Raw genomic sequence first — 26,668 nt, 5'->3', positions numbered from 1 at the left:
ATCTAGTGTATGAGTGTGAGGTTTTTGTTTGGGTGGTTTTTTCTGTTTTGAGTTGTTTGGGTTTTTCTTGGCTGAATGCTTTCTCTCTGTCAAGTAATTCCTAATATCTCTCTGTCTGTTTATGTAGTTTGCCAAGGTAGCTTTAAAGTAAGATCCTGTCCTCTGACATGCGTGTAGCCCCTTCCTACACTGTGGTACATATAAGATGTTACTGTTTGCTTTGCTTTGGTATTTAAATTATTAATCAGAACACAGGATGATGCTGAACCCGGAACTTGTAATATAGTAGTACTTTTTTTTCTTTTTCAAGAAGTAGCTAGAAAAACACTATTCACTGCTTTCTTTAGCTCATGTATTGCTGCTTTGATGTAAGAGTGAAAAAATCTGCAGTAGAGGCAAAGCATTCAGTTTCTGTCTCTCACCTGTTGTTCACTTGATCTATTCCTAATTACGGGCTTCTCAAAGTTAAATCATACTAGTTGCCTAGTTTTCTTTGTTTCTTAATGTCTTGATACTTTTGGATGCTTCACAAATAGTTTGTTTTGTGTTATGTTCTTCTTTCTCTCTTCTGCATGGTGGGAAGACGTATTTGTTTCTTAATATGAAGAACATAGCTTTACAGTATGTAGGGAAGATGGTACAGGAAACGTATTACTATGTCACTGGTTTATGGCATAAATCTGAGCTCCTGCTTCGTTTTTAGTGACGGTGTGTGGCAATTGCACTCTCTTACAGGGCGCTATTTTCCAAAACGACCCAAGCACATGCTTATAGTCGAAGCAAAGTTTGATGGTGAACAGTTGGCTACTGATCCTGTAGAGCATACTGATCAGCCAGAATTTGCTACGGAATTGGCTTGGGAACTTGATAGGAAAGCACTTCATCAGCACAGGTAACATTAGAAAGTTGAGTCTAATTTGGAGATAAAAATCTAATTTTCTTGGCTCTACAGGTACTGAAATACAATTTTTTGTGTTGCTCTCATTTGAATTTTTTTTAGAACTTTCTTTTAGCTGTACACTGGTCTACCTTAATGCTACCCCAGGAAACAAAAGTAGTATGTGGCAAGATAAGTTATGTTAAAAAAAAAAAAAACTGAAAAAAAGCCAAGAGGTTACAGCAAATTAGTAGTGCTACAGTTCAAGCATTGGAGTCAGGCTTTCTGGACTATATTGTAATGTATAATTAACTTCAAGCCTGAAAAGCCTATGTAAAGTATTTTTGAAAATGCTAGATAGAAGAGTTGAGAAATAGGTTTCCCTAGCTGTCATTTGGTTTTGACTGACAGATTATAATATTACCTCCCTAGTTTCAAAGGTGTTAAAAAGGCCATATTATCTTTGATGTTTGACGAGAGAACACCTCCATGTACCTTATGCTAGACACTTTATCTATGCTTCTAAGTATTGTTAGGTGCTTTGCACAAAAGTTTTCTGCAGAAGTCCTATTTCACGTGAGGTGTTTCTTGTTGGTTATTTCTTGTATGTGAATGAGATCTAGTTTATTTGTCACAATGTCTTTTTAATAATACTTGAGGCTCTGTGAGACTCCAGTACATTCCTCTTACAAATTTAATCCACTTGTTTTTTTCTCTCACTTAATGATAAATTTTCAGACGTTCAATATAAACTCAGTTTCTGACCTATAAAACTAGTTATGTAACAAATGTTATGTCACTGGTATGCTTGAAACATATGAATGATTTTTTGAGAACTAATCGCAGAGATAATTCTACATTTTGGATTTCAACTGAGTTGTTCTTTCAGGCTGCAGCGTACACCTATCAAACTCCAGTGTTGTGCATTGGATCTTGTATCTTCAGCTAAAGAGAATATAGGCTATATTGTACTTGATTTAAGGGCTGTGCAGGAAAAGAAACAGGTATGTTGTGGAGTATAAAGCTTCAAAAATGTATATTTTGGCAACAGTACTGTTTCAGATAGTAGAATTTGGACTAAGGCACAGACAAAACTTTTATATCTTGTTTTGGAGTACTACTCCTAGCTGATCATGTTTTGTTTTGTTTTGTTAGAGACATCTCGATTGTATGTAAGAACATGAGCAAATGAAAGTACTTTTGTACTAATCTTGCACTCCTGAATTTGAGAATTAGAGCACTTAAAAGCAATATTTTTAAGGAATTCATTATTTAGTTGCCTGGAAAAATTTATCAAAGCAATTGATATTGAGCAATTGAATTGTATCTCCATCATCAAATCAAGTCTTAAGGTTTTTTTAGTGGGCCTCTGGAAGATGTGTTAGGCAGTCAGAAGTTCTAGCATTCTATAGAATCTTTCAGTATAATAGTGTACTCAAAATAGACCAGATTTTTGAAAATAAAAACCAAAGTATATTTATGTAGGTAATGAAGTAGAAATGCTAGACCAAGTCTGATTTTTCTTTAACAATATTATATTACTTTCCTAGTTTTTTAAATGCTTCTGGTTTTTGTCTTTGTTTTTAATGATGTAGGCACCAAAGTGGTATCCTCTGCTTAGTAACAAATATACTAAATTTAAATCTGAAATACAAGTGGGTGTTGTGTTGGAGACTGATTCAAAAGCAGTGGTCGATGCTTTTAAAGCAAAGGAGGCACCCCCAAGAGAAGGGAAGGGTAAGTAACGTAATAAAAATATTACTCACTTTGAATTTAAAATGCTCCTGTGCCAGGTGAATATATCACTTGTTGCAAATGTGTTGTTTTAAGTCTCAAGAGAATTTTGATTTCATAGCATTTCACAGAATTGTAGGGTTGGAAGGGACGTCTTTACAGGTGATTCATGTACCTTGGGGTTACAATTTTATGAGGGTGATTTGCTGTAGAAATTGTGTAATTTTTCAGGCGGACACAGTTGCAAACCAACTGATCTTTAAAATAAGAATCTGGGACTCATAATTTATTCCTGTAGGCATATTATTAATTTTTCAGAGTTTTAGAAAGTTTTGTGATGAAAGAAATAAGAAAGGAGCATTCTTTACAGAATGCAGTTTCAGTAGTTTGGACTGGGAATCATGTAGTGCAATATTTCATTTATTGGGTAGGCTGCTTCTCTTTTCCAATGGGTTTTTCATCTAATCTAAATCACTCAGTACTTAAATCATGTTCTGCTGTTAAGTTTTTGTGGTAAGAATAACTTCATATTAACTGTTGGGACTCATTTGACATCTGGATTCTCTTGTTCATTCCTCTCAAAAGTAATCAGTTAAATGTGTCAAAAATGTATTAGAACTCAATATCAATACTAGTAGGTGCCTTTATGTGCTGTGCTTTTCAGTCCCTTTTTAATTTCTGAGTTTTTAATGCAAGTTAGTAGTGTAAAAAACCCAAAAACAAACACTTATACTTTATTAAAAAAAATTAAAACCTCCAAACAAAAACAGATTTATCTCCCCCTTCATCCCTTACCCAAAAGCCTATCTACTTCACTTCTAAAAGCTAAGCCTCTGTTACAACTAGTGGATTTTTTCTTACTTACCTTACAATACCTTGTGTTCTTTCCCTGAGAGTAACTTCTTGCTGATTGAAATTAATTATCTTTGTATCATTATCTGTGGCTCTGTTTTTGTAAAAACAAAGTGGTTGGTAGCAGTAAGTATTTTGCAAGGTTTCTGGCCCAGACTTTTGATGACTTGGCTGCATTCAATTAGTGGTTAAGACACTATTGGAGTTCCAGTGTCACCAGTTAGCTTACTCCATTCTTTGAGGTACACAACAAAGCACAGGGAATTTTATATACTGTAAAGTTTGTAAAGGAGGCAAGAACTACTGTAAATGGTGTATTAATCTCCACTTTGATCTTTCTGCCTGCAAGCTCTCCTACCCCTCATGACACTGGCAGAAGATACAAGAAATCCCTTCTGTCTTCACCCAGCATATGAGGCATCATACTTCTTAAACAACTGAACGGGTTGTCATATGCCATTACTGTCTTGCATTTCCTTTAATGTGTAAAATAAAGAAGCAGCATGGTAGATTATAACCTAATGAAATAAGATTCCAGTCACTATGATGATGCTCACTGTAACATTAAATAAAAATATGCACTAACATTATTTCTAGCATAGTGTTCAGAATAACATCTGTGGCCACTGACTAGAAATGAATTTCAGAATTTTTTTATAGCTATACGTAAGTATGTTTAAAGGCTTTTTTGTGTTGAAATGCTTTGGAACCAAGCATCAAGATCTTTATTTGGAATTTTTCTTTCCACATGTACAATAATTAAAGGTAAAATTACAATAGTGCATAAGATTCCTGCAACAATTAATAAGGTCACCAGTTATTTTTTCTTCTCTCTTAGCATCTGACCTTCTTTCTGGACTAGACCCTAAAAGTATTGTACCAGTCTTAAATGAAGAAGAGGGCTATCATCAAATTGGACCAGCAGAGTATTGCAGAGAATGCTTTGTCTTGTCTGTAACCATTGCGTTTGCCACACAGTTAGAACAGGTTTGGTTCCTTGCTATGTATATTTTTTAAGAAGTAGTGTCCTATGTTTGTACTTTGATCCTCCTATGCCTTATTTCTAATTAGGTTTTTTATTTTCTTGTTATAAATAGCCTGGTCCCATATTGAATTAATATATATTAATTTGAATTTTAAAACTTTATGTAGTGCTTACATGTTAAATTACAGATGAAAGATCAGAGTTCTTTTGGATCACTAAAATTACATTTGCTTTAAATTATGCACTTTTATGAAATGCATACACTTATATTACAATATAGTATAGAAAGTATGTGTATGAATATCAGTCTTCAATGTGGTGCCCATGTGCTCAAGTTCAAACAAGACAAAATACTTTTCAGATACGGAAGTTATATGAACTTGTAGAGTTTATATGTTGCCTAAGGGAATGACTTGCTAGCTTGGATGAAGTGCCATGCTAATGTGATTATTTCAGCTTTAGACCTCGGCTGCTGTAGCCATGCTGTGCTGTACCACAGTGGTACACATTGTCTGGTTTAAAAATATAGGTATGTCCAGGTTACTGTGAAAGTCATGACTCCAAGCCACCATGATTAGAATTGATCTATAACTCTTCTCAGTCATGTCTTCTTTTATCAAAGAAGATAATTTTCCAAGTCAGGATTATAGGGCCTTGTGAAGTAAACTTACTGTAATCAGTCTGGAGTAGACTGTGCCTTTTTAGGCACTGGACTCACAGTTGTAGTGGCTACAGGATGAAGCAGCTGTTTCTGGCTGTTCCAGTCTTTCATTCAATTACATAAGTTATATAACTGCGTATCTAATCTGCATTGTTTATTTGCACTATAAATATCTTGTGGAGGTACTGCTTATTTCTGAATATTTGTACAGTGCTTGATGTTACTGAATATGTGGTGTCAGTTACAGCACTTGGTCCTGATAAATCTTAAAGGTAATTCAGAATTTAGCAAGTTACTGATATGCTTGTAAAATAAGATTTATTTTTTTATTCAGCTTGAATATTAATGTAAGTTTTCTTTTTATTTTATGTGTGTAGTGCAAGCTAGGATTTAGGTCAGCTATTTGATAGTTTGAGATCACTTTAAGCTCTTTAATTTCAAGGGTAAAGCTTAAGGATTACTGTAACTGTACATTAATGAAAGAGATACGTTCTTCTTTTCTACATCTTTTTTTAGTTAGTTCCTAGTACTATGAAGCTTCCTGAACCACAGCCTCAGTTTTTTTTCTACTACTCGTTACTGGGAAATGATGTCACAAATGAACCTTTCACTGATTTAATTAATCCAAACTTTGAGCCAGAAAGAGCTTCAGTTCGAATACGTAGTACAGCTGATGTCCTTCAAGTTTATCTTTGTGCACAATCAAAATTGCAGGTAAGCTATTTCTTCTCAAATGTGAATGAAAATAAATAATGAAAAGAAATAGAATATGGCTCAGGCTGAAACTGGAAAACACTTCTCTTTCAAAAATTAAATTGTATAACAGTATTTTGGCTGAAATATAAGTTGATTCTCTTACTGATATGAGGGAGACCCTAAGAGCAAGTTTCCCAGCTCAAATGGACTGCAGTCTCTTTAGTACGGTTGCTATAGTAAGCTGGGTTACATGTCACGATAAAAGGTATTGATGAAACATATTCCCAAAGAGCTAATGTGGCATTCTCCAGTGCTCTGAGCTCTGGGACCTGCTCTGCAATCAGACCATCTGCAACCCACAGTCCTGCTTTGGGCTGCCTGTGATAACCTCATCCACACCAGTTGCTTAGGTTCTAAAATCACTGTCCTCGAAATCACTGTCCTCAGCACTCTCTGTGAATAATAAGGGAGGTCTGGCTTTTTTCTCCACTCTTTAGCCAAGTGCTATTTTTAAATACACTACAGCCATATTTGGGCTGTTGCAGGATATAGCTTATCTTTAGCTATGTCTTTAAATGGGGGACATGGTTTAGTGGTGGATTTGGCAGTGTTACGTTTATGGTTGGACTCAATTATCTTAAGAGTCTTTTCCAACATAAATGTGTTTGATTCTAAATATTGGGTAGTATTGAAAGTGTTTATGGCAAATTGTCTGGCTCACACTTAACTCATTACAAAACAAGGGACTTCTTGGTTGAGGGTGGTATAAGGTTTCTAATAACTTTGCTAGTAAATAAGACAGTGTGAGTTATACAAAGTAAATCTTGTATCTGGACCCTTTAAAAGTTATTTTTTCCTTTAAAATTGTACAGACCATTCTAGTTTTGTTATCAAGGTTAGTTTAGGAATGTTTCTGTTTAAATCTTACATTGCTTCAGATTTTTTTGTCTCAACTTTAAATATTTTTCTAATGACCACTTCGGAGAAACATATGCTCTGATGTGTGTGGAATTTAATCAGTCTATAGTCTTGAAACAAAGTATTTAATACAGCCTGTATTGTATACTTGTACAGATAATTAGGCTCGTTTTCATTGTGTTAAAGAATGGCTTTGAACAAGAGTTGTCATGAGGTCAGATCTGCATCTTGATTTACAGCTTACTTTCTCTGACTTCTCACTCAGCTTCTTAAAATTTAGGATATAGGATCAGAGCATTCTTTTCTGATCCTTGGTGTTTAATATATTTTTCCAAAAATTAAGACTTTAGTTGTAAAAAGTGCTAGCTGTCAGACTGGGCGGGAGGGGGGATGTATATATGTATATAGTGTATGGTTGTATTTCTACTTATCTGTGTAAGTACATATATAGACACACCTAGCTGTGTGTATGGACAGTTGCTACGTTTTAGCATTGAAGTCTTTATTAAGTGTCATAAATATTAAGGATCAGAATACTGCATTCTGAATCTACTAAAACAGAACTGAAGTCAGTCTTATTTGGGAAAGAGCAGGTTGGTGTGTAAGTTTCAAGGAGTAACTTTCACTGAGGAGAATTACCTTAGAATGGTGTTTTTGAATACCCGTCTTTTACTTAGATGTATAAATATTAAGCTGTGGAAAGAAGACAGAGTTAAGTTTTGGAAAAGGAATAATGATTCTTACCAGGAATTAAGAACAGTTACTTAATTCCAAAAATCCTTGGTATTTAAATAATATCTAAATATAGGCACAAGGACTGAGCTTTCAAGCACCTTTTTTCTTTACGTTGCAGTTATGCATTTCGTATGCCTGTACATTAAAGGCAAGAATCTGTGCTGTGTTTAGAAACCACAGACTGCTGAATTCGTCCTCCAGAATTGATGGTATGACAGATCCTCAGAATAGCTGTGCAGTGATCTGCTACTGTGCTAGCATGAGGCAAATCCTACCTGCTCAATACTGAAATTTCATGGCTGTTCTCATACTACTTAAAACACTTGTTCTGAGCATACAGGGTACTGGACTAGGAAAGATAATTTTGTTTTCTTTATGCTACCTTTAGTAGAGGGTGAACAGATAGTTCAAGTGGAAATGCACAAGCCAGTTACTTTCTAGCGCTTCTGTATGTGTACAGATCCATCTTTGCTGTGGGGACCAGTCTCTCGGAAGCACTGAAATACCCTTGTCTGGACTACTGAAGAAAGGAAATGTGGAGATTGATCAACACCCTGTTGCAATAGAAGGAGCATTTGTCCTTGTTCCACCAAATAGAACTAAACAGAAACTGCCACAGTTGCCTTTGGATATGTGCCCTACTGTTGGGGTATCTGTAATTCTGCAAAGGGAGAGCTTGAGTGCCCAGGTATAGCTTACTTGTTTGTTGTTGGTTTAGACAATGTTGCTGTTTCATGTTAAAAAATAATTGGTATTTCTAAGTCATATTTGACAGTTAAGTATGTTTAAAAAAAAAAAACAAACCAAACAAAAGCCTGAAAGCATAAGTTGCTTAGTATGACTAATCCTTTTGTTGCTTCATTTTTCTAAGTCAGGAAAATACTCTCAAACTATAAAAATGTTCTAGACAGAATTTTTCAGTGCAAGCCATGATCACTAAGAAAACTATGTCACTTCATTCAGCCTTTGACTCCTTTAAATGCTCCAACTGAACTTAAACAGCCACAGGAGAAAGTTCTTTCAGATGTTAGTGGAAAAATAGAGGGCTTGCAGCAGAGACCCCAGAATGTCCCATCTCAAGCTGATAGCTCTTCTTCAACAGAAGATGAAGCAACAGAAAGTGAAATGGAAAGTCTTCAGTTTGAAAAAGGCACGAAACTAAAGAAAAAGGGTATGTGGTATGATTTTTTTTTTCCCCAGTTGTCAATTGTGGCCTGGTATCATGTGCTAATCATTTGTGGAGATAAATTTCAGATAAGTAAGTATTATTTACATAAAACAAATAACGGGGAGAATAAATGTAATTTGAACATTGTTGTGGTTGTTGAAAACACTTGAAAGAGCCAGGCAGGGGATTTGATGGTGTGTAGATTACAAGAGACATGGATGGTCGTCAGCTTAAATAATAGCAGCAGTGTTTAGAATTCCCTGAATTTCAGAATGGGGAGGTTCAGTACAATACCTGTGAAGAGACTGACTTGCTTAATGAGGAGATTAAATGATTTAACTTTCCCTTTTTTTAAATAAAGGCAGGGGAAATGTGGTATTTTCTAAGGAATTTACTATATTGGTAATTAGTTGTGAAAACAAACATTCATACTGTAGAGGTTCTTGGACAAAACCAAGCAATTGGGTTGTTTGTTTTTATGTCATACTTATTTAGGGAGTTGGTAGCCCACACAGCCTTTGAAGACTTCCGTTGTTTTGTTTTTGATTCGAAGAGTGGGTTGGGGAGAAGTTGAGGAAGAACAGAGATGAGAGAGGAAGAAATACTACAATGATAGAGTAAAGCACAGAAGAACAAATGCTAGTTTGCTAAACATTACTGAACATGCATCTTAAGAGATGATTTATTAATAAAGCCAAATGGTTATTTTTGTAATTAGATTTTTATTACTTTTCTTTTCAGATTGGTCCTAAAGACACCCAGTTCTGTAGAAGAAAATATGTCCTAGAGTGTAGTCTCAGGATTTATCTGCTATTTCAGATAAATTCTTTTAATCCTAATTGATCTTATCTAAGCAAGGATTAAGTCCTTTATATGTATCAAAAAAAAGTAGTGTGAATCCAGCAGCTAGTTTGAATCTGTGGTTAAGAAATCTAGGTTTGTGGGTTTTTATTAATAGTAATAGTAATTGTATAACTCTTCTGGTAGGTGCAAAACATGTCTTTTCACATTTATCTTTCAGGCCCAGTGTCTGAGTCTTGCCAAGAGGTTAACAAACAGTATACTGAAGAGCTTCCTGTTTTCAAATTGCAAAACAGAGAAAAGTCACCTCTATTGACAGATCTGCAAAATTCCAGTAATGCAAAATTTATTTAATTCAGTACACTGAATGAAATTTGAATATAGTAGCAACTTAAATGAATTTTAACAGTAGGCTGTATGTGATTTTTGTTCTTTTGTCTGTGGTAGCCTTAAACTTCTATTCAGCCATTTCATTGCACCAAGCAATCTAGTGACATTTTACCTGAATCACTGAAAATTTGATTCCTATGTTATGCTAGCTATGTGACGTTGAAGTATTATTGGGGTTTTTTTGTGTTACTGTTAATGCAAATAAAACACACAAAGAAGCAGGGAAAAAGTAAAGTCAATGCTAGCAATGATGTATTTCTTTAAAAATACAAAATGCAAACATTTTACATAATCATGAAGAAAGAGGATCAGAACAACGAGCACTTCCAGAAGGCAGTTGAATTCTTCTCTGACAGTTTCTTTGCCTTTTTCTATGCTTTACTCTCTTAAAAATTTTTTGGAGAATATCTTTTGGTTCTGATCAAAGGGCATAAGCAGATGTGTCTTACAGACCGAGCAGGAGCACTTAAGTTTATTTCAATACTTAACCTCAGCTTGGGACAAATGATTGATGCTGCCTTGCATGAACACTGTAGTTAACCTGGTCCTCTGCCTTTTTCAGTCCCAAAATAAAGAGGTTAGTTAATTCAAAGCAAACTAAGTTACTACGAATTATTTTTTTTGTAAGGCCACCTCATGTTGGCTTGGAAAAAATATGTAAGCTGTTGAAACTAAAGTCTTATAGCATCTTTCTGAAGAACTTAATATCTCAGGTCTTAGTCTAAACTTTTCTTCAGTGAGATAAATAGCTCTGAAGATTAATAAAAAAGGAAAAGTATTACATAATCTTTTAAGAAGGTTTAAAGCAGTAATTTGCAAATAGAGTGGCTATCTTTCGTGGTATTAACTTATATTACAAGGAATCGAAATCTTTTGGGGAAACAGCCTATCTGTACTTATATTTAAAATGTGAGACCTGTATTTAGTTTATTTTGTTATTTTGGGCAGAACAGATTGTTAAAAATGCACACAAATTCTCTTCTGTGTTTTCAGCTGATAATGATCCAGTAGCTGCGTCTCAACACAACCCTGTGGGTGCATCTAGTTCTTCTGAGCCTGTGACAGCACAGAAAATTGTCATTCCAGCAGCCTCTCACCATTTTTGCTTTTCAATAGACCTACGAAGTATACATGGTCTGGAAGTTGGTTTTCCAATAAATTGCATTTTAAGGTATGATTTATTTTTGTTGATCTTATTCCTGGTAATAACAGTGCTTTCTTTTCAGTATGAAGCCTTCATCATCTGAGTGATTCCTGTTGCTTTGCTGCCTGATGGCTTTTACCTTTAAGTAGCTGATAGGAGCAAAATACTTTGGAGTGTTCATCTGGCTGTTCATTAAACTTCTGAGCATTACAGCATTAAAGATCACCTGCACTGTAATTTGTATTAAATCTCACTTGAATATCTGAGCTCCAGCAATACAGATTATCATTCAGTCCTTAGAGAAAAAGGAGGATTACTTGTGTCCTTACTTTCTGGCTGCTCTTACAGCTGATGGAAGGAGTGACTTCTGTAGCTTTCTATGTCTTCACCCAGATCTAGTGTTTTAATGAGACGGGTCACCTGGTTTGTGTGTTACAGTGAATCTAAAGAAAGCACATTCTAGTCTTAAAGTGAAGAACCAGTGTAGTAAATGCAAATTCTGAGAGATAGTATCAGAGTTTTTTTATAGTCTTTGCATACAAGAAGTAAAGCTTAGTAGGTAAAAGTAGCATCTTCTATTACATTAATTTGTGGAGATACAAAAAAAAAAAAAATACAAGCTTTTTGGATGCTAGTTTTGTCCTTGGAGCAAAAGAACACTACCAGTGCTAGTCTGGAGCAATAGCTTAGAGATGAGTGTGTTACTGATGTAAAATGAAAGAAAAATACAGGAGCACTTTTGGAGAATAAATAGATGTTAGCTGAGAGGTTAGTGCTAAGTTGGAGGAATAAGAACTTAAAAAGTGAAGGAGCAATTATAAGTAAGGGTATTGAAACCAGTAGCTGTATGCATGTTGTTTTTTAACATCACCAGTGAAGGGAAACTTTCTTCTATCAGCTTGTTTGTTTTGTTTTCAGTTTTCCTTAGAGTCTAGGACCAAGGGTTTGTAGATACTAGGATAATTCTGTTTTAGAAAATAAAATAAAATTCCTACTTGTGGAATATTAGTTGTTGATGACATAAGTGGTTCATAGCAGTTTTTACAGATGCCTTCTAATTTTCATTACATCCCTTCTGATGCACAAGATGAAGCATATCTTTAAATGGTGATTCAGTTTGAGAGGATTGAATATTTCTGGCTGTGGAGGTGCATCTGAATTTGCTTTGCTTTTGTTGTTCTGGTGGAGTTTGGTTCAATACAGTTTTAACTGGTCACCAGAAAGTCTGTATGTGTTAATGATTCTTGGACTTTAAGCTTTGTTTGAACTAGAGTGAAAAGGTGGGATTGGAGTGGAGTTGTGGTATATTCTAAAATACAACTAGTATAGGTTGCATCATTAATGATTTTATGTATAGCCTATATTAAATATTATGTGGATAAAAAGGTGCAGTGGATGGAATTTTGTCATGTAAAAGCTTTTTCAGATAATGTTCTGAAATAAATTAATTTATTTCAGCACAGTGGCAAGAAATGGGTTTTGATATTTCAAAAATCTCAAATTTTTACAGTAGTGAATATGGCAAGAAACTGAAGATAAACATCTGAACACCTAAATGCTAAGAAAAGTTGCAGGGTAAAAATTGCATTTTGACTGTATATTGGGAGCATTATTTTGTTCAGATCTAACCAAGCTCTTTAAACAGTTCTGCACAGTGAAGTATGGAATTTTATAAGTGGTAGCATTTGAGGCAGATTTATTTTATTAGTAACTTAGCTGACAGCTGGCATCATAAATTTGAGCAAGTGAAGTTCAAAAGGTTCTCGGCCTCCCTGTTGTAGTTTATTATGTGCTGAATTGTGCCAGTGGAGTAGTTTCAGGCCACGTTGTAAACCATATTGGTACAGTGATTTGACTTTCCTCCTAGTGAATTAAACTGTGGGAATGAAAAACTAAATTATTAGAATGATTCTGACGCTTTCAAATGGTTCTGACACTGTGTATATGTATACTTAGTTAGCAGTTATTGTGTGTTAGACCAGTCTTAGCTGTCAATGTAGTTATAAATGTTCTCAAGTAGCAATATATATCTGAATGTAGTATTCCTTTCTTCTATTTCTCTCATCGCTTTATAAAGCGATGAATTTTAATAAAAGATAAATTCCTATGGTTCTGAACATACAGGTCATTAAAGTTTTGTTTGTTTTTGTCAAAATAACAAATATAAGTGAAGCTGGATCAGTGCTGAAGTAAATGAAAACATGAATTTTTGAGAAATAAATTGCATTGTTGGATGTATTTGTGCAAATTTTTGTAACTTTAATACAAGTCATGCTTCAGTAAGAGGTGTCTGAACTGATTTTCTTGTTGCAGAAGATGTAAGAAATAAGTATTTAATTATTATTTGGTAATTTTTGTTTTTATTAGGTATTCATATCCATTTTTTGGCAGTGCAGCGCCTATTATGACAAGCCCACCTGTAGAAGTCAGAAAGAACATGGAAGTCTTTCTTCCACAGTCCTACTGTGCCTTTGACTTTGCAACTATACCTCATCAGCTTCAAGATACATTCTTCAGGTGATAACTTAAATTCTATTAATTACACTTTTTCTACTTTTTGTAGAAAAGTCACAGAATCGTGGAGGTTGGAAGAGATCCTCAAGATCATCTAGTCCAACCATTAACCCAACACCACCGTGGCCAATAAACCACATCCCCGAGCACCACATCTACATGGCTTTTAAATCCCTCCAGCTCAGGAATTCACAGAATTCCCAGCATTGCCTGGATTGGAAAAGCCCTTTAAGATCATCAAGTCCAAAAATCATCGAGTCAAAAATCATCCAAAAATCATGGAGTCAAAAAAAATGCAGTCACAAGTTAATTTTCTTTTTAATTAAGATCATCAATTTGAGAATTCAGTGAAGAATCCAAGTGCTATTGGCAACAAATATTTCATACACTGCTCTTCCAATTTCTCTGACTTGAATTTAAAGTCAGGGACTCTTGCAGTTCTTGCTTTTATCTCTTGAGTACTTATATAGGGATCATTGCTTAAAGAAACAAGTGCTGTTACTGTAAGTTCTTAAATTAAAAGTTGATAGCATAATTTTAACAAAGCATTACTTCAAGTGAAATAAGTTTTTTGTACTTTTTAATACACAGTGATTACCCAGTATCTTTGAAATACAGCAAGCACCTAGGAAGCTGAGTAGTGTTGAGAGCTGTGGCACAATTTTCCCAGTAGTCCAACAAGCTTTTGATACCTGATTAAGATGTGGAATAAAGAATCATCACAATAGTGATTCTTTGAAAGAAGAGGAGAATGAGATGTGTTCTATGAGTGGCAGTGCCTGAAGTTTATTTTTAGGTATTTATAAGTTAAAGTGATGTAGATCTGTTAAGATTATTCAGTCAATCACTTTCACTGCAGCATTGTTCTTTCTAATAACTGGAGAAAAGAATGATAATCTCACCAAAGTGAGTAAGTGATGGATAGGATAAAGTCAGTCAGTCTCATTCCTCTGAGTGAGAGGCAGTAAAGCCATCCCATTGTTCTGACAATTGTAACCATCACTGATTTGGGAAGCTACTTTTAGAACATGGGGTCCTTCTCCCAAATAAATAGGAAAGCTTCCTTTTTTGTGTTGATGCCTGACACTAAAATCACTTCTTTGTTTCAGATTACCTCTGCTGGTTGAATTGTGGCACAAGGATAAAACAGCTAAAGACTTACTTCTAGGGGTGGCAAGACTTCAGCTTTCGAATGTTTTGGCTTCGGAAAAAACCCGGTTCTTGGGTGCTAGTGGTGAACAGTGCTGGCGTCAGACTTGTAATGAAACAGTCAGTGTCATAGCAGCGCAAGGGTAAAACTATTTTAAAAAAGTACTTTGTAGCAAGTTTTGAAGAATTGTTTGTTTAGTATTTCTCTGAAAAAAGGGGCAAACTGTTCCTGTTTACCTTTCTGGATAGATAAACAGGTTGCAGAGTATTGCAATAGGGGGATAGGAATAGGCATCCAAGAGATTAAAAGTTAAATTGCCACAGGCATATTGTGCAACCCCACAGTACTACCAGCATTGTTGTAATAAACCTTTATGTAATCGTGATCTTGGATAAGCTTCACAGACAGATTAATTAAATAAATAAATAAATGGGGAAAAAATGGTTACTGAGGCACTTACCTGAGTAAGTTACTTAACAATAACAAAAAGCTGCTGATATTCTAGGAAATAGTTAAGCCTGTTTGCTTTTAGATACAACTGACTTCAATGAAAGTTAAGAGGACAGAAACATCCACAGAAAGAGTGGAGAGGCTTCCTGTTTCAGGACTATACCCTGTGATAGTAGCAGGAGTTTGAGCCGGTGCACATCAGAAGGAGCAGTGTTACTAGTTAGTATCCTATCTGAAGATAAATGTTCATTTACATAGAAGGGTGATGTTATTTTTATTAATATGAAGAAACTTAATTTATAGTTAATTCTGTCCTGTGTCCTTGTTGAAGATGTGAACTGTGCTAGCAATCAGTGTCTAAATCCTCATCTCTTTCTGTGTGATAATGGAACTTGATTATGCCTTTAGGAATAAATATAGTTGCTACTAAGACTGAGGTTCGTTTTAAACTTCTAGTCCTGCAGATAATTAAAATGTGCTATAGTTGACAAACAGGAAACTTCAGGTTACTGACACAGACTGTTATTCCCCCACTGCCTCCAAATTGATAGAAAATTGATCTCTGACTTTGTTTAAACTTTTTTGTGTGAAAGCCAGCATGGACTGATTCTGTGGAGAGTTACTTTATGATCTCACTGTGCATTAAGGTTCACACTTTCACCAATAGTAAGTTTTGTTAAAATGAAACCTGGTTTTGCACAAAACTTTGTAACCACTAGATGGCATTCTCAAAATGTAATCAATTCTGCATTTTGCGGTGCTGATACCTTTTGAGCTTTGGTCTTGTTGGTGTAATGTTCTTTTTACACTGATATGTTAATCTGGTTTAATTACTCCGATTTCTGAGGTCCACTACCTTGAGTCTTGTGGGTTTTTTTAATCAGTGACTGATTAAAAAGTTGTGAGAATTTAATGCAGTTATTCATGTTAATGTATGTGAAGTACAAATGTTTGTTCGTTTTCCCTTGCAAATAACTGTGTAGAAGATTACATCTTTGCAAAAATACTTGTGTTATCTAGAGAACTACAGCCACGGTTAATTCCTGCAGCCTTTTGTTGCAAACTGCTTAATACCTAATTCTGCAGCTGCCAGGCATCAAGTGATTGTGTAATTGCCTTTGCATCATTGAGTAGTTATAACTGAAATGAAAGTTCTGTTTCTGACCGAGTACAGGTCTACACTGCCGTATACTTTCATGTTAAACTAGTGATAACTTTCAGTTACATGATCTGTGCATATTCCTTCTCTTCGTATCTTTCTGTGCTGAAAACTGCCTTTGTTTACTACATTTTGTCTATGATTAGAGATGAGATAGCCAGAGACAAACTGTTCTACTTAAGCAGAAACTGCAACTAATTTCAGATTACTAAACTTTCTGTTATCTAGACATTCTTTAACTGTAAGTGGATTTAAAGTTATCAGTTCTCTGTGATGAAGCTTCCAGGAATGTATTTTTTAGTAATCCAAAGATGGCTTATCACACATTATATGCTAAGTGACTTATTATACTGTTGCTGTAAGTTCAACAGTAAGTTCAACTAGAAAGTTACTGTTGACACTTAAAAAATAAAGACAAATGAAACTCATTGAGTATCTTAGAATGAAGTCAGCAGCAATGCCTGTATTCAACAGGTATATATTTTAGGGAGATTTAAGACTGCAGGTACAATTTTGGATTGTTTCCTTGTTATAGGAATATGTTGATTATAGTAAGCTTTTAGTTAAATAGGTTCCCAATGACAAGTTACCTGTTAAAGTTGGAAAGCTTACTGTGTATATATACATCAGTTCCTAAGTTAAAACAGTATTTATGGGAGACTATGTTTGGGCTCTCATGTAGGAAGCTGTTTAGAGTCCCTGAACTTACATGGAACCTCTTAGCACTTCAGCTTTGTTGTTTTGTATGTTATCTTACAGTTCACTTTCTGTATTTTTAAGACAGTTTTCATTAAACCAATATTCTAATGCTCTTAACAGGTCAGGCAACAGAATAGCAGAGCTTTCATATGCTATCACTTTGGAAGACTATGGGCTTGTGAAAATGCAAGAAGTTCTGGTGTCAGATTCTTCTCAAGTAAATTTTACATAAATCTTTTCATTTTTTCCTTGACCACTTCCTTAAAAAGTTGGGTTTCCAGCTAAAAATGTACTGTTATTATATCAGTGTGTAGATGCTGGTCAACAACGACATGTCACTCACACTCAGCCTCATTGTGCCCTGGAAAACCATCCAGAACCTCGAGAAACTCTTGAATACAAAGCAGCACTGGAGTTAGAAATGTGGAAGGAAATGCAAGAGGACATTTTTGAAAATCAGGTTTTTATTCTTTCTGTTTATTTCCTAAACTGCATGACTGGCAGAGAAGCTTTAGCAGAATTGTTGAGAGGAATATGAACTGCATTTTTCTTAAACTTTGCCTCTGTTTCAAATAAGAACTAAATTTTGCTGATACAGAGTATTGAACATTCAGGTGTACACAAATATATTCCATACTCTTAATGCTGCTAAGTGCCTGAATTAGGTGCTAGGTGGTGAAATACAGAGTACTCCTTCACAATTTCCCCTTACTGTTTATGAACTACAGTAGATATTCAGGATACAAATATTTGGTGTTAAATATTAACACTGCATTTACTTGTTGCCAGTCAAAATCCATTGCTGTGTTTCTACTCTTTAAGTCATTCTAGGTTTTCTTAGTCACATGTTTCTTTTTAAAAGCTACTGAGAATCTAATGTCTATTTGTTAGTATCTATTTTTCTCAAATTTAGGCTTACTTTGCATTTTGTACATAAGAATAAGAAATAGCTTTTACTATCAGAATCATACTTTGGGTTATATAAAGTCAGTGTACAAAACTTAAAGTCTTTTGATTTGAGGCTTAGGTTTTTTTTAGTACTCTCTTCTTTAAAGCTGCACTTCCAACTATTTTGACTTAGTTTACTGGTTTGGGGTTTTTGATCTTTTTTTGCTTTTAAAAGCTTAAAAAGAAGGAAATGGCCCATATGCAAGCACTTGCAGAAGAATGGAAGAAAAGAGATAGAGAGAGAGAAGCATTAGTGAAGAAAAAGGTAAGTAAACTCATTGTTACACTTGCTGAACGTCTCATTATAAATCTCTTATAGCTATGAAATTTTACAAGATATTTTGTAACTAACATAGAACAAAAGGTCTGTGATTAGTCTTCACATCTACTGGTATGCACACTTCTCGTCTACAACTGTGCAAAAAATTAAAAGTAGCCCTTAATCATAGAATAGCTGTTAGAAATCCTTTAGGCTAGCTTGCTTGCTTTGGGGGCTTTTTGATTTTAATTGTCTTTCACTTGTGTGGTTGAAAAGCACTTCTACAGCCCAGCTGTGTCTGGTAACCTGTTAGCCTTTATTGTATTAGAAAGAAAGGCTCTCCATTGTGATCTCTTCATTAAGAGCTGGAGATTTGTTTTATATGTAGATTTCCAAACAAAAACTGTCAACATTTTATAACATAGTAAGAATAACTTCTCTACCTGCCTAAAACATTATTTTTATTGCAAGAAAAAAAGGTCTTTTTTTGTTCTTTCAGGTAGCAGAATATACTGTTTTGGAAGAACAGCTTCAGAAGACCCTGAGAGATCTAGATAAGCGTGAACGACAGCTTTTTAGTGCTGAATCAGAGGTAAAAAGTGTTTGGTCATTTTAAACGATTCAATTGCATGAGCTATTTCTATAATGTTTGTTGGGTTTTCATATAGAGACAATTGTGACCTGTGTATAAAAACTGAAATAGCTGCATTCATATTGGTACATAGAGGAGCACTAGTAAGTTAAGCCAAGTTTTGTTACAACTACACTTTTTTACTGAAATGGAAATTTGATGAACTTATAAATGGGTTGCTAGAATTACAGAACTGTAAATTTTCTATTCTTAACAGGATTACAGTGTCAGTGGAAACACTTGTATAACATTAGCGTATCTCTGTTTTAAGTTTAGTACTGTCAGGTGAACATTATACATGTGTACAAGAGTGCCTTACTTCAAACACTAATTGCTAGATTAACCTTTGAAGGAGGAGAAGGTGACAATGAGAGCTGAGAGAAACTGCAGTTGTCCAAGTTTTGTTATCCAGCAATTTGATAGAGTTCCTATTTCATTTTTTTTTTTTTTACAGTGACAGGGCCAAAGAAGATATGGGAGAAACCAGTAGCTACCACTGTTTCTAGATCTCAGTGAACACCCCCAAGATGAGGAAATCACGGAATGGTAGGGGTTGGAAGGGACTTCTTAATCCAACCCCCCTGCCAAAGCAGGTTCATCTAGAGCAGGTTGCACAGGACCGCATCCAGGAGGGTTTTGAACATCTCCAGAGAAGGAGACTCCACAGTCTCTCTGGGCAGCCTGTCCCAGTGCTCTGGCACCAAGAAGCTTTTCCTCATGTTAAGTGGAACCTCTTGTGTTCCAGCCTGTGCCCGTTGCCCCTTGTCCTATTGCTGGCCACCATTGAAAAGAGTCTTGCCCCATCCTCTTGACACCCACCCTTTGGGTATTTATAAACACTGATGAGGTCCCCTCTCAGTCTTCTCTTCTCCAGGCTAAACAGGTCCAGCTCTCTGTCTTTCCTTGTGGGAAAGATGCTCCAGCCCCTTAATCACCTTTGTGGCCCTCTGCCGGACTCTCTGCAGAAGTTCTCTCTCTCTTGAACTGAGGGGCCCAGAACTGGATGCAGTACTCCAGGTGTGACCTCACCAGGGCAGAATAGAAAGGGAGGAGAACCTCCCCCTGGGTTGCAAGTCCTCAGGGAAGGTAGTTGTATGAAAAGAGAAACAAAGAAGATAAACTGCTTATTTTTATACTTCAGAACAAACTCACCATTACATAGGTAAACTGCTGTCATGATTTAGCAGTCTGACAAACTCTTCTTCTGTGGCTCAGAACAATCTTTTTATCCCATCAATCCTTCCTGTGTTTGTGAACAAAGTTAAGAAAGCTCCCAACACAGGTTGAGCTCCCAGTCAAGCTCACTGATTGAGCCTGTGTCCTCTTCTATACTCAAGCTGTCTACACCCCTCAAGATTCAGTTTGTGCTGTAAATAGTCTCTGACTTTACCATCTGTGCAGAAAATCTGGTGATTAGGATTAGCCAAATGCATTTCAGTCTCATTAAAAGTATTTATTCTGAATCGTATATATATTTGTCTCAAAACTTGCTCTAAGTTTAATGAGATTCTGACCTGAGGGCTTACAGATAATAAAAAACGGTGGATTCCAAAAGCATCTGGACAAAATGATGTAGGGTTCATTTAGCAATTACACAATTTGAGAAATGGGTTGTTTGGAGAGATTTCTATTCAGCTAGCAGTTGTGTAGGCCAGTAACGTCTTTTTTAAAAGTTCAAACAAGTCAAGGACTGTTTTCCTGTTTAGCTCAATGGGAAATGCTCTCAATATGCTCAGTTTGAAGAGTGCAATCTTACTGATCTAAAGGCATCTTGGCTGTAGCTGTGACTTCACGGTTTGTGCAGTGAAGGGGTCTATTTAGCTTTTTAGTAGAAAGGTAGACATAAAATTTGCCCGTAGCAATCCTATGTAGCAATTACAGTAGAGATACAAAGAGCTCCCTTTTTACAGTAGTCAAACAAGAGTATATTTGTAGACCAAATATAGTAATTTGCATCGCACCAGTTAAACTGAAAGCAAATAAAAGGGTATATATCAAACATATACATAACAATGGAATTTCTATTGTCTAATTTCTAAAATGGATAACTTTTTTCTGTCATGAATAGTAATAACAGTTGTAAGAAAGGCTCTTAAAATAAACCTCTTGCACCTCTGGATTAATATAAATGTCTCACTTTTAAGCTTCAAAGAGTAAAGAAGGAGTTGCAAGCAGAGCATGAACGAAATCTGCAGGAGCTACAGGATTCTGTGCGGCGAGCCAGAGAAGACTGTGCATATCAGGTTGAGCTAGAAAGGTCAAAAATCAAACAGGTGGAAGAAGGCAAGCTTCGCTTACAGCAACAGGCAAGTACACTTAAATTTTTTGCCTCAAGCATTTACTTAAGAAAGCATTTTTAAAAATAAGTTGAGCAAGGTTTTTAAGGCAGGCACATTCTGGCAACTTTGTACTAAAAACTTTTTCACTTGTTTGATGGGCTACTTGCTGGGATCTGTCTCTCTGTCTTCCTCAGTAGTAGGACCAGTTTGCAGTGCAGTAGTTTCTTTTTTTTTTTTTTTTTTTTTCCAACACTGAAAATCAAACTGCAGTTACAAGCATGCATTACACATAGAACCCAAACAGCAGTATACATTTCTATAACCTAATAAACTGTTAGCAGTTAACATCTAGCAAGACATCTGGGTAGCTTGCCTTTGCAGTTCATTTTATTCTTCTGATGCAAAAGAGTATTTCTGTTATCTTTATTGGGATGGGAGTGGGGGCAAAATTATCTTGTTATTGTGACCTTCTATTCTGAAAGTAGTAGTTTCATTAAACCAAGGAAACTTAGTCTGCATTCTTCCGTCCTGTAAGCTAGCTTTTGCACTAATGGCAAGACTAGTCTAGCTATTTTTCTTGACTGTTAAAGCATATTGTAAAATTTTAAAAGTTAGTACTAGCTTTTTTGAGCTGTTAAAATATTAGACATTTAATTTAAGTAGATTAAATCTTAGGAATGCATAATTGTTTTTCAAAGTACTTAGTTTATGTAGATGAATTACATGCTTTGGTGCTTTTCATTTCTGATATGTGATAGCAAGTAACTGGAGACCCGTATCAGCCAAAGGCATGTTTTTGTATTAGGAAGAGCTGTGCTGTGTTTTTATGGGTTTATTAGTTTAATATTAAATACTTCTTTCTCATCAGCATATGTTAACCATAGTACATTGAACTTCTTAATATAGTTAATACAAAACATGGTCCTATTCTAGAAGATGCTAATCTTAGCTATTCTGCTGAACAATCATTGAATTGAGATGAGCAGTTTCAAAACTGCAGAATGCAATCCACTTCATAAGTGGATCACTGCTGCATGATAGATGTGTTGTTGGCAGCTACTGATGCTGTAGCAGTCCAGGCAAGATAGCCAATAGTTCTTCAGGCTCAAGTGGACAAATGCCACTCCCTAGGCGTCATCTTCCAAATTAATTCATTTGACTCCTACTGATTTTTTTTAACTAGGTTGCAATACCACCACAATCACTTTATTTTTCCTATACTGTGTCTGATGGAAGATCTAGTTAGCTTGGCATTCTGTTGAAGTAATGGATGGATTTAGAGGGCAAGAAAATAAGAAATGGAACAATGAGAAAATAGAATTTTGGTATATCCAGCAATACCAGCAAGAGTTACATGTGCCCTCAGCCAGAGGCAGTGTTTCATATTTACTAACCATCTGTGAAATTATCTTCATTAATGTATTGGGCCTGGCTGGGCTGGAGTTGATTTTCCCCATAGCAGCCCTCAGAGTGCTGTGTTTTGCATTAGTGGCTTGAGGGGTGTTGATAACACCCCAGTGTTTTGGTTACTGGTGAGCAGTGCTAGCACAGCACCAAGGCTGGTTCTCCAACATTTCCCCCAGTAGGCTGGGGTGAGGAAGGTCTTGGGAGGGGACACAGCCAGGACAGCTGACTCAAATGGACCAAAGGGGTATTCCATACCATATGATGTCTGCTCAGAAATAAAAGCAAGGGGAACAGAGGGTGAAGGAGGGGCATTTGTTACTTCTGTTTTGTCCTCCGGGAACCACAATGCGTATGAAAACCCTGCTTCCCGGGAAGTGGCCAGACATGGCCTGCTGATGGGAAGTAGAGAATAAATATTTTGTTCTTTTGCTTCTGCGCATGCAGCTTTGCTTTGCTTCTATTAAACTGCCTTTGTCTCGACCCACAAGTCTGGTTATTTTTTTTGTTTTCCATCTTATTTTCTCCCCTCCCCATCTTGCTATAGGTGGATGATAGAGTGGGCTTTGGTGGGCATCTGGCATCCAGCCAGGGTCAACCCACCACAATTAACTCATCTGATCCCTTTTAAAAGGTATTTCTCTTTTTAGCATTGCAACATCCTGTAGCAGTGAGTTCTAAAATCTGTGTTGTATATTTAAAAACTTATTTTTGTTAATTTAAGCTCATTGCTTAATTATGAGGAATCCTTTAGTGCCTGTGCTACATACTGTTCCTGATTGCTTAGGTGTCTGTCATACTATCTCTCTTCCAAACACAAATCCCACTGTGTTTTGTCTTGCTTTGTATGAAGGCCGTTCCTTCCAGGTGGTCATGCTGGCTGTCTTCCTCTGTGCCGTTCCTGCTATTTTGAATCGGTCATGCTTCAGTATGAGGTGATGGTTACTGCATATTCTGCTTAAGAAAAGACTATTTTGGTTTGCTTTGCTGGAGATAGGGAGGGTTTTTGTTTGCTTTGAAGTCTCACTGTAGGATGGTTCCCTTTGTAATGTGCATAAGCAGAATGTTCCTCTTGCTACCAGGACTTATGGGCTTCTTTTACTTTTTTGAGTGTGGGTTTTTTGTTTGTGTTTTATGTTTTTTTTAACAGGGAATATTCTGGGCTAAACTATAATAGTTATAAACAATATGCTTTGACTTATTCCTTTCCTATTAAGGAGTTGTGTCAATACACAATTTTCACACTTAAATTGTAGAGTTCTCTAAATGGTTAACTTGTTTGGAGGTAAGCCCCACTATGTGCAAGAGAAGATCTCTGAAGCATCTGCCTTGAAAAACATCGCTCTTACTTCCTGAATAAGGACATTGTGCTTTATTTGTATGATTTGTGCAGTTCCCTAGCAGTCCACAACTTGAGGTCTTATGAAAAGAAAACAGTTTTTGAAAGTGTTTGCAGAACCAAACAAGAAATTAAAAATTACTATAGAAGTTCTAGGGAGAGCTGACATTTTTCATAGCTAAATAAGTTAGTTACTGTCTTTTTCATTGGCATCATGTCTGTATGTCTGCTTTAAAAAGAAATTGGTAAAAATGGGAAGGTGATGAACAATACCTTTTGTCAAAGTTGGCTATTGTGGCTACATGTGAAAAGTAACTGCAGTGAACTATGTTTTTGTATGGCTCCTTAGGAAGCATCTGTGTTTACTTACATCTATTATCTAAAAATAATAGATGTAAAAAGCAAAATTTTAGAAGAAAAATATAGGTCATCCGATTAGGAGATCCAAAGAAGTAGAGTATTGATGTACTAATAGAAGAAGCTGTAGGCTTTGAAACAGAAATTATCTGAAGCATTTTCACCCTGCATTCTAAACTGTTGGATACAATTCATGTTAATACTTGCATTAGCTAGTTGGACATAAATACAAGTGCAGAATTTGGGATCATATTCTGTGATGGAATGCATCAGTTCCATCAGGTGTAATAAGGAATTTATAGTTTAGTAATATTTAACAGAGGAACATAAGCTTCTCCTAGAAAACACAGACTTGTTTTTTCTTTCCAGTACTGGGCAAAGATCCTCTTTAAAATTCTTCCTATTAAAACATTCCTGTATGCCATCATCAAGAAATCATTAATTATGAATGTATAGCTTTCAGTGTCTGTGTTATATCAGATAATTGACAGTAAGATATTTGTTCCAGGGACTAAGGAGTAGCTGAAGTTCTGTAACCTAATTTGTTGTCTGAACGGGTTTTTCTGCTAACTTGCTTTCTATCTTCATATCTCTAATGTAGCTTTATGAAGCAGAGAATAAGCATAAAATTTTGGAGAAGGAGTTCCAGCAATACAAAGAACAGCAAAGTAGCAAACCAGAAATCCAGCTACAATCAGAAATAAATCTTCTCACTTTAGAAAAGGTATCTTGTATTTTTCTAGTCTTTAAAAACTCTCTGTGGTCCACTCACTGATGAGGGAGGTGTAGAATAATCTTGCATGATAAACTGGTTAATTTGTCCATTTTGTTTTACTTTTCCCAACAATTTCTTCAGACCTTAAATATTCAGACACAAATAAGGCCAACAGTAGCCTTATTTCTGTGGAGGAAGCGGTAGTATTAGAGGCTAAGGAAAAAACCTAACCTGTATATTTAAATTGCTACCATCATGATTTATGCTGGAGACTCTGAGCATTCTGTTTATAGAACTAAATAAAGATGAAGATTTTTCTTATGAGAGTTAATTGAGACTGGTATTCCATTATGTGCATTGGTTTTTTTATTAAGTATTTCTGAAAAGAGATTGTGTTACTTATCAGTGGAATAGAGTCACTGTCGTAAGTTGATTTCTTGGAAACCATACATGCCTTCAGTAGAAGATATTTTGCTGAGTTAAAACCACAGGTATGGGCATTTTATGCTCAGAATTATTGCGAGGTTTGAGTCAAATTGTTGATGGAATAAGCTGAAAAAAATTGGACCAAGCTTCTTGGCACAAAATGCACTCACAGTTGTATGGCCAGTCTGCATGTTAATGTATGCTTGATAACTTCTAATAATGCAAGGAAATTATTCAAAATATGTTTCTGTCTCTACAGACTTTTTAAACACCTAGTTTACATATTTTTTGATTTCCTGGTTTTGTTAGATGTGAAAAAAAATCAATGCATTAAGATCTTTACAAATATAATGGTAAATATTTTTTATCTGATTAAAACAAAATACCACTACCTCTGCTGTTAAAAATGCTTCATTTTTTAGGTTACTGTTCCGTGTACTTCATAACTATTTTCATTTGCCTTTTAATACTAATTTTTTGCAGAGAATGCAATGATTTTTTTAGAGTGTAATGTTTTTTAAAGATTTATTTAGATAGTAAGATCAAAGATCCACACTGCATACATAAATTTTAGAGAATGGCTTGAACAGATCTCTAGGTCAGAGAACAGAATGTAGCACAAAATCTTCTATCAGCAGCATGAAAGAAAAAAACAAAAAAACTACACAACTTTTAAAGGCTAGATTTATCCATCAGTGTTTCTGTTAAATTATTGTTTATAATATTGCTTTGAAAAAAAAAAGGTTGCTAATTTGAGTCTCTTAAATTTGAAGGTTACCTCAGCAGATTTAGTGCTAAAAACTAATATTTTTCTTTTTGTATAGACAACTATCCAATAAAAATAAGGCTATATTTTAAACAAGAAAATGTTCATGTGCCATAATATTTATGTTATATTATATAACAGCTTTAGATGATGTTGTATGTTACATACATAAACACTTTTCTTAAACTAGACCCTTTGTATATATACATCTTGCAGTGATTGTTACTGCTGTTATTGCTTCAGCTGATATGATTTTAATTGCTTTTAGGTTGAACTTGAAAGAAAGTTAGAGTCAGCTACCAAGTCAAAGCTCCACTACAAACAACAATGGACAAGGGCTTTGAAAGAACTTGCAAGGTTAAAACAGGTATGCAGGTTTTCTTCTGTCATATGTGACAACCAAGTTAATGTAGTGTTTGAAGCTACTTATAATTAGTGTTAACTACTGTCAGTTTTGATTTTAGTACTGTTTACCTTTGCAAAGTTAAAGCTCTGAACTACACATTTGACAAAAATGAGAACAGCAAAACTGATTTGAATTTGACATTGAACTTGGGGAAGACCAAGATGCAAGTCTGCATTGAAGGTTGGCATAGCTAAAAGCAGGCATG

At 35.5% G+C, this 26,668-nt stretch overlaps 1 protein-coding gene across 1 annotated transcript in view; it reads left to right on the top strand.

Moving 5' to 3' along the window:
* Window positions 1-740: 740 nt before the first annotated feature.
* CEP120 (centrosomal protein 120) overlaps window positions 741-26,668 on the top strand; it is a 37,635-nt gene continuing 11,707 nt past the window's right edge. The window contains exons 1-17 of the mRNA XM_029084990.1: window positions 741-892; window positions 1,767-1,881; window positions 2,473-2,614; window positions 4,302-4,450; window positions 5,626-5,823; window positions 7,919-8,146; window positions 8,422-8,629; window positions 10,811-10,988; window positions 13,329-13,478; window positions 14,585-14,767; window positions 17,054-17,150; window positions 17,241-17,393; window positions 18,057-18,146; window positions 18,640-18,732; window positions 20,916-21,077; window positions 24,752-24,874; window positions 26,326-26,424. Coding sequence (XP_028940823.1) covers window positions 765-892; window positions 1,767-1,881; window positions 2,473-2,614; window positions 4,302-4,450; window positions 5,626-5,823; window positions 7,919-8,146; window positions 8,422-8,629; window positions 10,811-10,988; window positions 13,329-13,478; window positions 14,585-14,767; window positions 17,054-17,150; window positions 17,241-17,393; window positions 18,057-18,146; window positions 18,640-18,732; window positions 20,916-21,077; window positions 24,752-24,874; window positions 26,326-26,424 — 2,496 coding nt within the window. The 5' untranslated portion in view covers window positions 741-764. The remainder of the gene's footprint in view (window positions 893-1,766; window positions 1,882-2,472; window positions 2,615-4,301; window positions 4,451-5,625; window positions 5,824-7,918; window positions 8,147-8,421; window positions 8,630-10,810; window positions 10,989-13,328; window positions 13,479-14,584; window positions 14,768-17,053; window positions 17,151-17,240; window positions 17,394-18,056; window positions 18,147-18,639; window positions 18,733-20,915; window positions 21,078-24,751; window positions 24,875-26,325; window positions 26,425-26,668) is intronic.

This window comes from Antrostomus carolinensis, unplaced genomic scaffold (assembly GCF_000700745.2).
Source record: "Antrostomus carolinensis isolate BGI_N321 unplaced genomic scaffold, ASM70074v2 scaffold17335, whole genome shotgun sequence".
NCBI classification, from domain to species: Eukaryota; Metazoa; Chordata; class Aves; order Caprimulgiformes; family Caprimulgidae; genus Antrostomus; species Antrostomus carolinensis.
The sequence above is the reverse complement of the archived record's forward strand: the minus strand, read 5'-3'. Positions and strand labels throughout refer to the sequence as shown.